This window comes from Lolium rigidum, chromosome 6 (genome assembly GCF_022539505.1).
Source record: "Lolium rigidum isolate FL_2022 chromosome 6, APGP_CSIRO_Lrig_0.1, whole genome shotgun sequence".
Classification (NCBI taxonomy): Eukaryota; Viridiplantae; Streptophyta; class Magnoliopsida; order Poales; family Poaceae; genus Lolium; species Lolium rigidum.
In genome coordinates this window covers 266,209,858-266,227,471 of record NC_061513.1, presented here as the reverse complement: position 1 = coordinate 266,227,471, position 17,614 = coordinate 266,209,858, and the positions used below count along the sequence as shown (strand labels likewise).

Genomic DNA, 17,614 nt, shown 5'->3' with positions numbered 1-17,614 from the left:
TATATCGAGGCGGCGCCGCAGGTCCACAGGTTGCCGTCAGTCGTCTGCGCCTTGATGTAGAAAAGCAGGCTCCAGAACTCGATGTCCGGCCACAAGCCGGCGTAGCCCTCCATGAAGGCCACGTAGCAGCTGAGGAGGATGCAGGCGTTGGCCGGCAGATGATGAGGCTGCAGGCCGAAGAAATCCAAAAACTCGCGGAAGAAGTGCGAAGCCGGCAGGCCCAACCCTCGATCGAAGTGTGCTCCGAAGACCACACGCTCGCCGGGGTTCGGCCTGGGCTCGACCTCGTCGCCGGGCACCCTCGTGACTACCTCCGTCGGAATCCGGCGGAGGCGCACAAGACGCGCGATGTCGTCCTCGCGCATATACGAACCCCTCCAAGAACCACTTGGCTGGGCCATCAACGAGGAGGAAGAAGAAGAAGACCAAGAGAGGCGAAACGGCGAGGAAGAACCACGAGACGGTGGCGACGGCGGCGGCGGAGAGCGTACCGTTGACACGCGCGGCCCCGTGGCGCCGGATTGGCGGAGTGGCGGCGGCGGCCCGGCGGAAGAATGTCGGGGCAGCTGTCCGCCGGAGTTCGCCAGGGAAACGGTGGAGGAACCGCGCCGGAGTAGCGAAGGGCTCGAGTGAAGCGGGAGCGCGAGGAGGAAGAAAGGGGCAAGTAGCCACCTCGGTGCCTCCCCCGCGGCATTTATAGCCTCCTACCACGGGCGGTTGGCCTCCAAGTGGCGAACGGGGGCCACGTCCCCGGATTTATTGCGCCGTAACTCCGCCCACGACCACAACGGTTACCGAAAACGGCCACACCACGTCCCCCACTACCGCACCGGATCCGGAGAAGACATTGATGTGACCAGACGAAGCGGCCACAGCAACCGGCCGCCAGACCAGTCAAGTCGGGCGCAGGGCCCGAGGCGGCGGAGACTCCGGCACGCCCAAGCCGGAGCCGGACATTAAATTCAATCCGGCCCCAAACTCTCCCAGCAAGGCGGAGGCATCGTCAACACTTATGAAAAAGCAGAAGATGCAGAAGCAAAAATAGCGTTCGGCTAGAAGCAGCCGGACAGAGTGAGCCGGATGAGGGCGCAGCCGGTTGGATAAAATTCTCAGTCGGCCCCTCCAAGTGCCGCCAAATACATTCAAGAGATATCTAAAAGCCAGGAAAACCTGTCTAGGTCCCTGTTAACGCAGGACCTTGCCAGCTTCGGGGGCTAATGTCGGGGGGAAGACCCCGGGTAGGGCAATGGACGCGGGGCAGCCGGCTCGTGGTTGGCCGGCTGGCGGCAAAGGCCGGCTGAGGAGCAGCCGGCTGGAGCCGTGGCCGGCTGACCCGGAAGCCGGCTGGCTCTAAGTCCTGGTCGGCCTGGCTGCGGCCTTCAACGCTATAGCTGGGCCGGCTTCTACAAGCCATATCCGACTGGAGTTAGTACTCTAGACCGACTCGAGGCTGGCGAGTCTTGCATGAGAAGGAACTGGGTAGGTGGTCCGGGTTCAAAGGTCCACGCTGACCTCATCCCCCGTGAAGCGCGGGGCACCGTGGAGCAACGAGTGCCACGCGGCGGACGAGCCATCATGGTGTACGTCGGTCCGTACCGGCTACAGGGCATGATGGCGACAGGGACACCTCCTCGCCATACCGCTGACTCCGGCAGGCGGATGGGACAGGCCATGAGGCCTCAACTGCTCCATGACGCCAACGCCTCGGGAAGGAGCGGAAGCCGGAGCCGGCCAAGCCGGCCACTAGACTATAGGGACTTCTATGTAAAGTGCCAGCGCCTATATAAGCTGGGCTACCCCCCTCGTGCGGGGGACGATCGATGACTTCTTGCTCATTCTAGTCTTAGCGCTGCCCTGGGAGAGAGACCTTCGTCTACCTTAGCCTCCGAGGAGCAGCCGGATACAGCTTTAGGAGCACCATTGTACTGTGATATCATCATATACACTCATAGCAGGAGTAGAGGTGTTACCTCCATCGGAGGGCCTCGAACCTGGGTACGTCGCCGTGTCGCTCGTGCTCATACCCGCATCCGAATACCGCAGTGAGACCACTAGGAACCACTTTGATTAGCCACCCTATGGCATATGCCGTGACGATACCACGACAGTTTCGACCAACAATGTATGAGGCCCTTGTCATTCTTCCATTTGCTTTCGTATTTCAAAATGCCGATGATTAGAATGTTTGGTCACTTGTACACTCGGGGGAGGGGCTAGTGAACCTGGTGCGATGACACAAGTATCAATCTCTTGTGCATCCTACTTGGTTTCACTAACCCCTTCCCTGAATGTTGATATTTGTTCCGACCAACAATGTATGAGGCATGCCTTTTAGTTCATACTACTTGGATCGTTTTTTATTTTGCTCTTATTCGTTGCAAACATCTATGAGTGTGCACTAATGTTTCATTGGCTTGTGCATATATGCAGATATGACGTGGTATGTCGTGTACAAGGGCAAGGTTCCCGGAGTCTACAACGACTGGGAGGAGTGTCGGAGACAGGTTCACCGTTTTAGCGGTAACAGTTACAAAGGGTACACCACTAGAGCGGAGGCCGAAGATAGATACGCACGCTATTTGGCGGGAGAGAGGAGGGAGCGGAGGAGGAACCGGATGAAGACCACTATCATCGGGATGGTGCTAGTAGTGACTCTAGCTCTCTTCTATGTGATTGTACTTTAGATGATCGATCTTGTGTAACCACTAGCTCATTTGCGACTTTGTAACCCCGTAACTTGCATTCTAACCTCGTAACTTCTCTAATGTGAAATCTTGTGAATCATGTGGGGCTAATGTGAAGAACTATGTATGGATAAGATGTGTTGTTGTTTATATGTGTTATATATCATGTATTGTGCTATTGTACTGTGATATAAAACCTGTATAAATACCTGCCAGGACACACAAAAATTCGAAATTGTAGCAGTGGCGCACTGGTTGCCCATCAGTGGCGCACTGCCAATAAGTAGCAGTGGCGCACTGCTCTGGCTCCAGTGGCGCACTGCCCTGTGATTCCCTCCGATTGTAGCAGTGGCGCACCAGGCACGTCAGCAATGGCGCACGTCCTGGAGACAACAGTGGCGCACGTCGACACGCAGCAGTGGCGCAGCACCTCGCTGAAGCAGTGGCGCACCCCAAACCATAGCAGTGGCGCACCATGTCTAGACAGTAGTGGCGCACTGCATCTGACCAACAGTGGCGCACCACTTTGGAGTAATAGTGACGCACTGCTGGACATGTCCATGGCGCACCACGCAGTGCACCACTGGTATCAAGACTAGTAGTGGCGCACCCCTAGTGCGCCAGTACTAGGAGTTAGCAGTGGCGTGATAACAGTGGCGCACCCGCCACTGATTGCGTTTTTCCTAGTAGTGGGACGCTCGTTCTCAACGATCATGTTGTGCATGATCACGCAGCATATCATCACCCCATGCATGGTCTTCAGCGAACATGTTCTCGCCGGGTGACGGACAATTGCCCACCGAGCTTCGAGCACACCAAATCCGCGCTCCACATCTTTCCTGCAAGCTTCTTGCATCTTGGCAAACCTCCTCGTCTTCTCGGAGTTTGGATTACATACAGTCTTCACCAGTGTGGCCCAGTCAGGGTAGATGCCATCAGCAAGATAATATGACTTGTCATATTCATTTCCATTGATCTCATAGCTCACCCGGGGAGCTTTGCCTTGCATGAGCTGGTTGAAAACCGGTAATCGGTGCAACACATTGATGTCATTGTTGGAACCGGCCATGCCAAAGAATGAATGCCAAATCCATAAATCTTGAGATATGCCAGCTTCAAGAATGATAGTCCATCCCTCCGCATGCCCGCTGTACTGATCCTGCCATCCAAATGGACAGTTCTTCCACTTCCAGTGCATGCAATCTATGCTGCCAATCATTCCTGGGAACCCTCTAGACTCGTTGATAGACAACAGCCGCCTTGTATCCTCAACAGTTGGCGCCCTACAGTAATACTGTCCGAACACGGTAATCACGGCTCGGCAAAACCAGTACATGGACTCAAGGCAGGTGCTCTCACCCATTCGAAGATACTCATCGAATATAACAGCAGTCATTCCATATGATAGCATGCGAATAGCGGCGGAGCATTTTTGGTAGGAGGTGAAGCCTAGCGCACCTGTTGCAAAGGCCCTGCATTGGAAGTAGGGGTCATAGTCTCTGACGCCCCGGAGAATGACCAAGAACAGCTCCCTTGACATCCTATACCGGCGCCAGAACATTTTTTTCTTTGAACAACGGATCAGTGAGGTGGAAGTAGTTCTTGTGGAGCCGGAGCTGCCCCTGCACTCTGTTGCGCGGCATGTTTTTTGAGCTGCCCTTGACAGAGCCCTGGTGCACCGGCCCCTCATTTGAAGTGAACTCGTGGATCATGGAGGCCGCGGTAGTTGCCAATGTCTACGTCGACTGATCGGACTCGTCGTCGGAAGAGGAGTCAACGACCTCCTCGTGGTACTTCTACAGCATCTGCCACATGTCCATCTGCGTGGGTACGAAATGTGGATCAATGGCCGCGCATAATTGCGCCGAAAACAGGAGAAGAAACCTACAGGCGCAATTGACCAAACAGGTCGTGGGCGGCGCGGAAGGGCGGCGCAACCGGCAATGTTTGGTCCCAAAACAGCCGGCAGGTACGCGCCGGAGCCAATCCCGAGTACGATCCTGCTCTCCCGCGCGGCAACAACCGAGCCAGACGGCGAGTACTGCAGCGCTGCGGCGGGACAGCGGCGGCTGGGGTTGGGGTGCTGGCGTCGCACTAGGGCAGCAAACAAGGGGAAAAGAATCAAATCGAAGCGGTCGATTTAGCTGTCCCTGACTTGCGGGACCGGGTAGGAAAAGGAGGACGCTCGGCGCGACCGCGCGACGTCCGCGGAGACGCAAACCTAGCGCATATTTGGGCCAGGTTTGCGTCTCTGCGGACGGCCCGGTCTCTTTGCGTCGCCCCGCTAGAGCAGGGCCCGGACGCATTTCCGGTCACGGCGGACACAAATGGTAGCTCAGCGTCCGTTTGCGTCGCGCCGCTGGAGATGCCCTTAGTCATCTCTATTTTAGTCGGCCTGCGGACAGGATGCGTCTGGCTGTACTGCGTGTAGCGGGGCGAATCATTCGGTCCGCTGGCTAGTTGGCCCACGCACAGGAAACGAATAGAAAGGCACGAATTAAAAAAAAGCGTGTGAAACTTGATTGAAATTTCATTGATTCAAACATAATTTACATAGATTTAAAGTAAAACCTAAACTAAAATCACATGCTGCCGTCTTCTTTGTCATCGGAGACGAGGCCGACGAAGGGTGGGGGCGTCAACCGCTGCTGCGCCCAAGCAGGCACCTTCGTTGGCTGTGCGGGGCGGCGACGCGTACTGTGGAGGAGGCGCGAAGTGCTGTGGTGCCGGTGGCGGAGGCGGTGGAACTTCCTGGGCGTCCCACGTTGCCTATGGTGGTGCGTGCGGCAGCAGCGGTAGTGGCGGTGGCAAGAAGGCTAAGTGCTCCGCCACCATTTGCAGACTTGGGTGATGTCTTCCAGCCCTCGCCATGACCATTTGGCCTCCTCGTTGACCAATGACGCGGCCATGGCGTATGTCGTGGCCGTATCCTTGCCGTAGTTGTCTAGGAGGACCGCCTTCAGCTTGACAGCGGTTGGAGGCGCCTCCTCCATCTCGTCGTCGTCCTCCTCGTCGTCATCGTCGCCGTCCTCGTCGAAGACATCGTCTTCGTTGTCGGAGATGTCGCCGCCTGGTATGCAACCACGACGGCCGTGGATAACCCGACGCGCCTCGTGCAACCAGGCGAGGAACGTGCGCCAGTAATCCTCCCGCCGGTACACCTCATGTTGCTGCATCGCCGGCGGCGCATCTCCTAGCGCAGGGACTGCCGGTCCGTTGGAGGTGGCGGAACATGGAACATCCCACTATTCAAGTGCCACCCGTGCGGGAGGGAGACGTCGTGGTGGCGATAGGAGCGCCCAGCGCCCACCGCTGTTGCGCCTCCAGTAGCTGCACATACCGCCTGTTGCGGCCCATCTGTTGCAGAGGAGGATCCTGCACCGCCGCCCCCTACCGACCAGCAAAGAGATGCGGCTGCGGGGGGTAGAGGCGGGAGGCGGCGCGTGCAGGTTCTGCCGCGGCGGAGAGTCCAAGCGGCGCCGCCGGCCGGACGAGGAACTAACCTCGTGGTCGTTGCCGAATTTCTTCATCCAGCGGGGCAGCTTCATCGTGGGCGAGATCGTGGAAATGGTGGCGGTGGTAGGAGTTGGGGAGAAGATGTGGGCGCTCCTGTGGCTTATGTGCTGTTGGCCATCAATGTCGGCGCAGAAGCTGAGATGGCACGCGCAGGAGTCCAGGCAGCGAGCACGGACTTCAACGGTGGTCTTGATGGCAAACGCTACCGTCGGTCAGCCTTCTGCCATTGGGTCGCTTCCAAGCGGGCCCGCGGCACGCTGTTGTAAGTGCATGGAGCCCCCATGTGTGGTTTTGGTAATTAATGACAATCCCTATGGACTAATGTTTGCATTGAGTTATATTTGTAGGAGTTGTTCATAGGCAATGCTTGAACCATATGTTGGCTTCAAGATTGCAATAAGAAGCAAATGAAGAAGATCAAGTGTCAAGTATGTCTTGAAGATGAAGATGAAGTGAACTCTCAAGGTTAACTTCAAGACATCAACGAAATAAAGTGCAAGTTCAAGATGAGCCAACTTGAAGAGATCATATGCTTGAAGCTTGCCATGAAGAAATGAAGTGCAAGTTCAAGATGAGCCATCTCGAAGAGATCCTTTGCTTGACTCTAGCCATCCATATGGTGATCATGGATATGTGAAGATGCGCCGAAGAAGAATCTCTCCCATGATGGATTATGGGGGAGCAATCCACAAGACTTCGCCAAGCAAGCACAATCAAGAAAGGCGTTCCATCTTGTTGAGGTCAAGATCGTCATCATCGAGCTCAAGTGGAATGCGCAAGTATAAGGTTGCTCTTGATAGGATTTCTTTCTCACCGGTCTCATAGTGTAGTTGGAGACCGGTTTATAGTTTAGTTGCCGTACTATATAGAGGGCTCTCGAGTGAGTAACTCGATCGTATCGTTCAAAGAGAGCTGAAATATTTGCATCCTTGCATCATCTTTTTTGGTTGTTATTTGGATCTTATCCATGTGATGTTTTAGAGCTTGTGCTTATTCTCATGACAAGCTCTAGTTCATCGAAAACGGATTTCGCATAGATCACTTGTTGCGTTTTCGAGTTTGGTGATTTTCTCGGTTTCTCATGTTGAGGTGTTGCACCTATAAATATAATAGAAAATCACCCCCACTAGTTTCCATATTTTCAAGGTATGCTCTTGTCGTCCTCTTTCCAACAAAATTGGTTTCACTCTATTTGGAGCTACCAATCTTAAGTTTTGGATTTTACAAGGTAGCAGGTCTATATCACCAGGCCGGATTTTCCGAGCCGGATATTTGCAAAATATCCGTCCCCTAAAAATCGGCTAAGGACTTTTGGCGAAGTGGCTCAGTGATACCCTGGATTTTTGGCCGGACTTTTGCCCGGATTTTCCCAGGGCCGAATATTTGAGGGGGGCGGATTATCCGGCCCTAATTTACACCGGATAATCCGGCCCTCGATTTGCCCCAACGGCTCGATTTTCTTGGGGGGTATAAATACCCCCTTCTTCCTCCTTGGGCTGCGGCTTCTCTCTCTCTCTCCTCCATTGTTGAACTAGAGAAGCTTGCACTATCTCTCAGTCCCTCCATGATTCTTGCCCCCATTTGAGGGAAAAGAGAGAGGAGATCTAGATCTACATTTCTACCAATCAAATCCATCTCTTTGTGAGTGGAATCCTCTAGATCTTAATCTTGGTGTTCTTTGTGAATTCCTTTGTTCTTCCTCTCTTATTCCCCCAATAGCTTTTGTAGATTTTTTGGAATTAGAGAGAGAAGGACTTGAGCATCTTTGTGGTTATCTTGCCATTGCATTTGGTGCATCAGTTTGAGTTCTCCACGGTGATTCGTGGTGGTGAAAGCAAGAAGGTTGTTACTATTGGGTTCTTGGAACCCTAGACGGATTCTAGACCTTTGTGGTGATTTGTTGGGAGCCTCCAATTAAGTTGTGGATGTGTGCATCAACCTTTGTGTAAGGCCCGGTTTCCGCCTCGAAGGAAATCCCTTAGTGGAACCATGACCTAAGCCTTTGTGGCGAGGGTCACCGGAGATTTAGGTGAGGCGCCTTCGTGGCGTTCGGTGTGTGGTGTGAGTACCGCATCTTGGGGTGAGGCCTTTGTGGCGTTGGTGTGCATCGAGCAACCACACCTCAAGGTGAGCCTCTTGTGGCGTTCGGGAGCACTAAGCCACCGCACCTCTCCACCAGAGATTAGCACTCGCAAGAGTGTGAACTTCGGGATAAATCATCGTCTCCTGCGTGCCTCGGTTATCTCTATGCCCGAGCTCTTTACTTATGCACTTTACCTTGTGATAGCCATCATGCTTGAAGTTATATATATCTTGCTATCACATACTTGCTTGTATTGCTTAGCATAAGTTGTTGGTGCACATAGGTGAACCATTGCTTAGAATAAGTTGTTGGTGCACATAGGTGAACCATAATATATAGGTGTTGGCCTTGACAAAGTAAACGCTAGTTTTATTCCGCATTTGTTAAGCCCATCTCGTAAAAGTTTTAAACCGCCTATTCACCCCCCCTCTAGGCGACATCCGTGTCCTTTCAGCTGTCTGCACAGCGTCCGGGATGAAGCAACGGTTTCCCAAATTTGGGGCGCGAATGAGTCGCGGCGGACGGGTTGGTCCGTTTGCGTCCCTCCGCTGGAGCATGCGGAAATCCACAATGAGATCTAGGGATTACGATAAGAATTGAGGTAAATGAATGTAGATGTTGATGTCGATGGTGATGATGAAGATGATGCTTGAACCTCCAAGGATCTTCATAGTTGCACAAATCAATGCCCTCTGCTAGTTCACACTATGGATCCCTCCCGACGGTCAGGTCTCCGCGAGTTCTGGTGTTTCCGTGTGTTCTATCTCAGATCCGTCTGAGGGGACGAAGGCATTTTACGAGGAGGATCCATTACCTGATACGGGCGCCGATATGGGCGGGTTGTCCATGTATCGTTGCTTGTTAAAGTCCCTGGCTCCTGTCTCTTCGATGGATTTTCACCAGGATACATGAACAAATATTCAGAGCACTTAATAGTTTTAAAAGGTGTTTCCATCGCTCCTTATGATTTTAGGATCCTCATGTAATAGGCATAGAAGGATGCATACAAGGCCAATAAAATAAGAAAATCCTAATATAACTACTGCAAAAAATATTTGGTAAAATGCTGCAATTTGGACTTATCAACATCCCCAAGCTTAGACTCATGCTCGCCCTGAACAAGGACATCATATTTATGAAGCGTGAGTCGATAAAATAAATGAGGTAGTGCATCAATTGGCCAACAATAAAAGATATAGAACCATCTGAGTTATATCACACTTATACATATCAAATGACATAAAATGCTTCCACACCTCAATACCAATTGTTTATAAGAAGATCAATTTGTAACTTGATCTAGAACATTTTTAGTTCAACCGAATGAGTTTTGCAAGGGGATCTCAAACATGTTTAGGGGTTAGTACATCTGTATGAGTTTAGAGTTTGAAGCTATCCTTTTCAAGTCCTCTCATGGTCCAGTATAGTTCTATTTGATCATCTTCAGGAGGTTCTGCCGTTGCATGACATAATCTCCTGAAGAAGTCATTGAGATATGATGACTTGGTTGCTATTTGTTTAGAATTTCAAACACAACCTTTCTAATACTGTTATGAGGGGAAGGAGATTTTTTGTTACATATATGAATTTTTACTGAAAATTGGGTGTTTGTTGAGATAAAGAGAAAATTGGTCGTGATAAATTAACACGATGACATAGTTCCCCGCTCTTCCTCCCGTGGGCTCCCTCTCGGGGCAACACTGGATGACCCCAAACACTAGCCACCACTAGTCCGTCCCAACAACCCCCTCTCCCTGGAAACCGACGCCGGCGGCCACCGGCTATGGCAGGGCCGCTCTTATCCTCCTCCTCCAGTGCATCCTTGCTCCCGTGTCTTCCTCCCAACCCTGCTTTGTCTAACTCTTCCATGGTGGTGTGTGTCCGTCTCCACTAGCTTCACGATGTTCCCTCGACCCTGTGGCGAGCAGTGATCAACGTGCAAGGTGCTCGCACCGGCTTCCTGTGGCGCGAGCAGCTCCATGTGGCTCTAACTTGCCCATATTTCTCGAGCTCTTCTCCACCATGGTGCCTCCCTGCTCGGGTGTGGGGAGGAAATCAGCCTACTTTGGCTGGCCGGTGCAGTGGCTCATGCCAGATCCGTTGAGAGCCTTTCATTTCTCCGATGGTCCTCCTCCCATGCCTCAGAGCTGTCTTGTTGGGTACTGTGTGCCATGGAGATCGAAAGGTGCTTAGCTAGGGTGGTTTGCGCCGACTAGGGAATCTTTAGGAGCGTCTCTCGCGGTGGTTAGGGCTGACGGCTTCGTGAAGGTGGCAGTCATCTTTGGCGGCGGCCGAGGTAGCAAAATCTTGTACTTTGAGGCGGCGGCCCTGAGCGGTGGGTGTGGTGGCGTCCTAGCGGCAGGCTCCTTTGCACGTGGTATTGGTCGTCGTCGCCGACTGCGGAGGTGGTGAGGTCTTCGGCATGCTCGGTCGTGTTTGGAAGCTTCTGCGCTCCTTCGTATCTTGGTGAAAGCCTTGCCAGGTGGTGCCTGTGCCGATGATGATGCTGATTTCAGGCGTCGTTTTCCCTCTTGAGAGCATCGTCGAGGGTCAAGGTCACTCAACATGGGGCTCCGGGTGAAAACATTGGTCCGCACTCTGGACCGGGCGACAACGATGTTTATGCATCACGTCCCTTCTTGAAGGTGTTGACTTTGGAGCCCCTCTCAATTTTGTCTCGGCTTAGGTGGGTTTTGGTTATGTTCTTTATCTCCATCGTCTGGCAACCTTGTTGTCTACTCTACATCCGCTCTCTAGGGTTAGCTCTAAAACCTTCGACGGTACGGTGCTCTTCGAGCCAGAGCAAGGGGGCAGGGGCCCTCTTCGAATGTGGGGGCGGATGGTGCTTCGTCGATCGGATTCCAGTAAAGTTGGAGACGTCATTGTCCATCCTCAGCGACTCGGTTGCTCCATCATCAAGATCATACGCTCACCTCCGGTCGGCGATCGTCTCGGATTACGGCTGACTTTGTCTTGAAGCTTCATCAAACGCTGTGTATTTTTTTTTATGTTTGCTTTTTGTTCCTTTTCTTACTAGCTGATTTCCTCTTGTAAGCTGATTCATCTGCGCTGCCGTGATGAATCAAAAGTTTCTGGTAATATTACTGCTCTACTAGAACCACGAAAATGTTTCAGTAGCTGGATATCTATGTAAAACTGAAATAAGCAGCAACACAAAGCATCAGTGTAGATCACAAGACATGACCGTTCAGTCGCTGTGACCTGTGCACACGAATCGCCTAAGGACTCGCAGCAACTCATTGGCCGCCTCGCCGAACGGCTGGAGGACGGAGAAACCATGCTGCTCTCCGTCGAACTCGACGACCTCCACGGTCTTCCCCATGTCCTTGAGCTTCGCCGCATACCCGCGCACGTGGTCGCGGAGCACGTCGCTCCCCGGCACCACCACAAGCGCCGGCGGGAGGTCCACCGCCGTGAGGCTGGGGCTGTCCGGGCCGAACGGGTTGGCCACGGGGTGGTCTCGGCTCGCCCCCACTGGCAGCGACATGTGCCAGAGCTGGTCGGACATGTCGACCGTCAGGGACACGTCCGCCGGCGGGTCAACCTCCGCCACCGTGCGCTCGGCGCTGCCGAAGAACGCGGAGAGGAGGACGTACCCGGCGACGCGTAGGGGGTGGACGGCGAGCTGCCCGGAGGCGACCTGGACCGTGACGTGGTGTGCCAGGTTGGCGCCGGCTGACGCGCCGGAGATGAAGGTCCGTTTGTAGTCGGCCGATTCCGCGAGCCACGGGTCGGCGCCGCCGGTGGCGGCGAGCTCGGCCTGGGCGCGTAGCCAGGAGAGGAAATCCGCGCCGTCGTCGATGGCGGCGGGGAGGCGGTGCTCGGGGGCGAGGCGGTACTGGACGGACAGCACGACGGCCGGGAGCTCGGCGGCGGCGCGGAGGCAGAACGTGTGGAACATGGGCTGCGCGAAGGAGCCCAGGCAGTAGCCGCCGCCGTGGAAGTAGACCAGCACCGGGAGCTTGCCGCTGCCGGCGGCCGACGAGGACGGCCTGTAGACGCGGGCGCGAAGGCCGTGCGCCGCGTGGTACAGGACGTCCTTCCACTCCACGCCTGGGACATCCGGGTACGTCGCCGGAGGCTGGAGGGCGGCCTCGTCGCCGCGGAAGACGGTGCCGTCGCTGAGGATCTGGACGACGCCGAAGAAGTCCTCCATGACGTGCGCCGCCGTGTCGCCGCCGGACATGGTGTGTACGTGACTTGTGGTACGACGCCGAAGAAGTCCTCCATATTTCAATCTCATACTACTTTTGTTATAAACGTGATAAGAAAATAAATGAATAACAAAGAAACAACACGCAGGAAACACAAGATTTTAACATGAAAAATCCTCTACAACAAAGAAAGAAAAAGTCATGAACGTCAGCTAGCAAAATTTAACTACACCGGGAGTGTTTACACAACACCATTGGTTTTCCAATGAAGTGATAAACCAACCATAGTAATCTTAAAAAAAAAAGATAAACCAACCATAGTCGGCGGCTTATTAAATGTATTTATAGATAGAGATAAGCCTCCCAACGACAAGCCTCATCCGATCGTCAGAATTAGACTCCTTTTTATATAAATTTAGATCACAACATAACAACTTTTATTGAAATTTTACTTAAGTTTGTACATATATTTGCTTGTAGTTAAACATGTTGTTAACAACAAGTATGACAAAAACATGATCTTATATGACCAACCGAAGACATGTACTCCCTCCATTCCTAAAGAAGTTGCTCAACTCTATATAGATAGAAATGTATATAGACACATTTTAGTTATAGATATATCCGAATCTAGAAAAAGTTGAGCAGCTTTTTGGGACAGGCAGAGTAGAATATTTTTTGATCGCAAATCTTATAGTGTAGTATATTTTATAAAATGTAGAATGTATTATAAAATGTCTTATAGAATATCTTTGAGAAGTCGTACAACAACATTGTAAAATCATTGGACTTAAATCACATTTATCCGTTATGAATAAAATTGCCCCCGTCTTTTGTAATGCCTTCTTGTGTGTGAAATATAATAGATGCGGGGTAAATAAGACTCATAGCATTACCGATGGGTTTTTGACCCGTGTCCATAGGGTGGCTATGTATTAGTGAACAAACCTACCGTCCATGAAAACCAGCGGGAACAAAAGCTCTCATGCTCCCCGCGTGTGTCATACCATGCGTCGCTCAGATGACACTGGAGTCGACAAGCTTTTATTCGAGATGGCAACCCCATCACCATGTGTGTAGTGTCACCACGACACCAACGCTAAATGAAAAAGTCTTACTACACCTGAAACGAGACGGGGATCCTTTCCCACCTCTACCCAATGTTAGCAGAACGATGGCTGAAAGCAAGAGGAACATAGTTTTGATTTTTGACAAGGCGGTCAGGGTTCTGAAAAGAGTTGGGAGATTCGTTTGAGTTTAGTTTGTACACATTAGCTGTTTTGTTTCGATCAAAGTTTTACATAGCGAGCTATCACTACGGGAAATTTTCAAAAGTAATAAAGCATCCTTTATCGAAAAAAATCACTAAGGGAAAACACGGCTTTGCCGTGTTGGAAATACACATGGCGAAGGTCTTTCGGAACACAGCAAAGCCTTTGTCGTGTGCCGCCACACGACAAAGACCACACCGCATAGCACCTTTGCCGTGTCCTTTTTTTTTTGCCCGGAACACGGCGTAGCCTTTGCCGTGTGCTATACCATCAACGCACAACGGCAAAAAACTGACTGACGGGAGAGGGGGGTGTGCGGGAGAAGGGACCTTTTCCGTGTGTCCGTTAAGGGCACACGGAAAAGCCATATACACCGTTATAACGGCGCTGTCTTCAGAGGCCGCCAGAGACATGTGTGACGGCCTTTGCCGTGGCCCGGACGTTTGCCGTGTGTCTCCTCCGGAGTTCGCCGTGTTCCTTTTTTTGCCGTGTTCTTTTTGGATCATTGCCGTGTTCCTTTTTCAAATTTTGGCGTGTCTTAGATCTTTACCGTGTTTTTTTTACGGTTCATAAGGTAGAACTTACCTTTGTCGTGTTCCGAGCTGGGGCACACGGCAAAGATCTAGCGACACGGCAATTGCCGTTTTTTTCCCTAGTATATAGGCTATAGCCACAACCTATGAGAAAGGCTATACATCGCCTATAACCCGCTGTAGCTACTCTTTAGCAGCCTCACGCCCTTAGCAGCACATTTCAAAAGGGCGATAGCAAAATTGCTACATCCTCCCATTCATATTACATGATGCTAATATAGATGTGTATCTATACAGATTCTAATTGTAGATAGCATTAAATAATATGGATCTAAGGGAGTAAAAAAAATAAGAATCCTGCACGCGTCGTGTGAGGGTCACATTGTTTTCCTTGTTTTGTCAACAACGAAGAAAAGCAAGAACACCATGTTTGACCACCCTCAGTGTGTGAGATCGACATCTGATAGCGTGGCATAGCATGAACCTACCCGGAACGTCCTCTCGCATGGATCACCTGCTAAGCATAAATATAATCTGACGCATCCATCATTCAGACTCAGAGGTCGCAAAGCAACGACCTGCTAGCATCCGTACGCCGACGGCACAGCCACTGATCGATCTAACGACAAGATGACAGGCGACACGGCGCCGCACGTCGTGGAGGACATCCCGGGCGTCCTCCAGCTCCTCAGCGACGGCTCCGTCCTCCGCGGCGACGAAGCCGTGCTTTGGCCAACGGACCCGTTGCCGGACGTCCCCGGCGTGCAGTGGAAGGATGTCATGTACCACGCCGCGCACGGCCTCAGCGTCCGCGTGTACAGGCCGGAGTCTTCGTCCTCGGTGGCTGGCAGCAGCAAGCTCCCGGTGCTGGTGTACTTCCACGGCGGCGGATACTGCCTCGGCTCCTACACGCAGCCCCACTTCCACACGTACTGCCTCCGCGCCGCCGCCGAGCTCCCGGCCGTCGTGCTGTCCGTCCAGTACCGCCTCGCCCCCGAGCACCGCCTCCCCGCGGCCATCGAGGACGGCGCGGACTTCCTTTCCTGGTTGCGCGGCCAGGCCGAGCTTGCCGGCACCGGCTCTGCGGACCCGTGGCTCGCGGAGTCGGCCGACTTCGTCCGGACGTTCATCTCCGGCGCCTCGGCCGGCGCCAACTTGGCCCACCACGTCACCGTCCATGCCGCCTCGACGCAGACGCAGCTGGGGCTCAACTCTCTGCGCGTTGCCGGGTACGTCCTCCTGTCCGCGTTCTTCGGCGGCTCAGATCGCACGACGGCGGAGGCCGACCCTCCGGCGGGCGTGACCCTGACGGTCGAGGGATCCGACATGCTCTGGCGCATCTCGCTGCCGGTTGGGGCGAGCAGGGATCACCCGTTATCTAACCCGTTCGGCCCCGAGAGCCCCAGCCTCGCGCCGGTGGACCTCCCGCCGGTGCTCGTGGTGGCGCCGGAGATCGACGTGCTCCGGGACCGCGTGCTGGGTTATGCTACGAGGCTGCAGGACATAGGGAAGGCCGTCGACGTCGCTGAGTTCGAGGGAGAGCGGCATGGTTTCTCCGTCCTCCAGCCGTTTGGTGAGGCGGCCAACGAGCTGATGCGAGTGCTCAGGCGGTTCATGTATACTGGCGTCACCAGCCCAACTGAGCGCTGATGTCTCCTGAATCCTGATGCATCTTTGGTCGTTTGGATTTAATCCATCTACTCAACCTAAGAAAATGTATTACTCTACTAGTAATATCTAGTACTCCGTAATAAACTTCGATTTATAAAGTTGATTAATTGTACTCCGTATGCTCTGGTTGGGAGCAGTACAAATTTATACTGAACTGTCAAATCTGACGACAAAAACCACTGACCCAAACAACGAAATATGATCATATGTTCATGTATACTACTCTAGTCTGAATTAATCGGACGCGCACTCTGCCTAGCAGTTGTTTACTTATGGCATGACCCCGCGGCGCTTATTAAGAACGAAGGGAGTATATGTAGCACGTGAACCAAAAGAAACAACGCAGAATCTTGATTCATCACGGCCGAAGCAAAATGCGTTCTAATCAAGTTATCTCCTATGACGACCCAACAAGTTCCAAGAGTACCAACGCATGAGGAGATTAATATTGAAGGATACCAATTACATCTAACCTCTGCAACAATGCAATACCCTAAAACATTACGGATGCACACAACCAGAAAAAAGAAAAGAAAAACTAAGAAATAAAAGTCCCGCTACAGTATCACAGCCCTAACAACAGTAATACAACCACCACCAAGACAACACCTGAAAATCAAACTCTTCAAAAGCGATGCATCCAAGAAGGGAACAGTGCAGCAGCGACGGTGAAGGGCTCTAGGGAGGTAAAGGAGTTAGCCCTAATGGGCGCTGCATCATCGTCCGGGAAGGAACCGTCGTCGTCCCGTCGGAACACAAAACGGTCGAGCATCATCCACGACGGGAGGTCTTCTGTGGACAACATGACGGCGCGGTGGAGTTGTAGGTTGGGTCGATCTGTGTTGCCTATTCTGGAGACGAGGGAAGCAACGACATCATGACGACTCACTAGTAGAAAAAACCCCCTTCGGTACTAAAATATCAGAGATGGTAAACCTAGAGGGGGGTGAATAGGTTTACAAATTTTAATTCTTTTTTTGCAATATTAGGCTTTGCGGAATATAAAGATGAGCCTAATGCAAACTAGGTGAGACAACCTATATGACAATACAAGTAACTCAAGCACGAAGGCTCTCACAGGCAATTATATCACAAGTAAGGAGTTCGGTTAGAGATAACCGATAGCACGCGGAGACGAGGGTTTATTCCTGTGTTCCCTTCCTTTGCAAGAAGGTACGTCACGTTTGGAGGGGTGGAGGTCCCACGAAGGATTCCCCACGCCACGGAGGCTCACCCTATTCTCCGGAGCCTATCCCACGAAGGAATAGCTCGCTCACTGTGGTAGACTTTGAGGTAGCCTCCAAACCTTCACAATCTCGTCAGGAGCAAATCCACAGCCCGGATGCTTCCGGACCACTCTTGCCCGCCTAGGGTTTCCAAGGAACCCTAGAGAGCAAGTTTTTTGATGAATACAAGGGGGGATCAAGATTTGGCTTGGTAGAACGGTAGATCGGACCATCCTCTATCTTTTCCCCGGAGGGATTTGAGTTTGGGTGGAGGAGGAGGGAGATCTGAGGCTTTTGGTGTTTCTAACAATGGAGTATGAGAGAGAGAGCTCAAGAACAGCTTGTAGTGTAGTGCCTACCCCTTCAGAGGTAGGAGAAGGGGTATATATAGTGTCACTTGAAATATGGCCGTTGATGACTTGCCACATCAGCAGTTTTCTCGACCAGCCCGGTCA

At 52.4% G+C, this 17,614-nt stretch overlaps 2 protein-coding genes across 2 annotated transcripts; one reads left to right on the top strand and one right to left on the bottom strand.

Annotated features, from left to right (window-relative positions):
- Window positions 1-11,410: 11,410 nt before the first annotated feature.
- On the bottom strand, window positions 11,411-12,498 carry LOC124666697 (probable carboxylesterase 15). The gene has a single exon (XM_047204030.1). The coding sequence runs from the start codon at window positions 12,488-12,490 to the stop codon at window positions 11,492-11,494; it is 999 nt and encodes a 332-aa protein (XP_047059986.1). The 5' UTR covers window positions 12,491-12,498; the 3' UTR covers window positions 11,411-11,491.
- Window positions 12,499-14,832: 2,334 nt separating this feature from the next.
- Window positions 14,833-16,040, top strand: LOC124666696 (probable carboxylesterase 15). The gene has a single exon (XM_047204029.1). It carries the CDS (start codon window positions 14,893-14,895, stop codon window positions 15,910-15,912), a length of 1,020 nt encoding a protein of 339 aa, XP_047059985.1. The 5' UTR covers window positions 14,833-14,892; the 3' UTR covers window positions 15,913-16,040.
- Window positions 16,041-17,614: the final 1,574 nt, after the last annotated feature.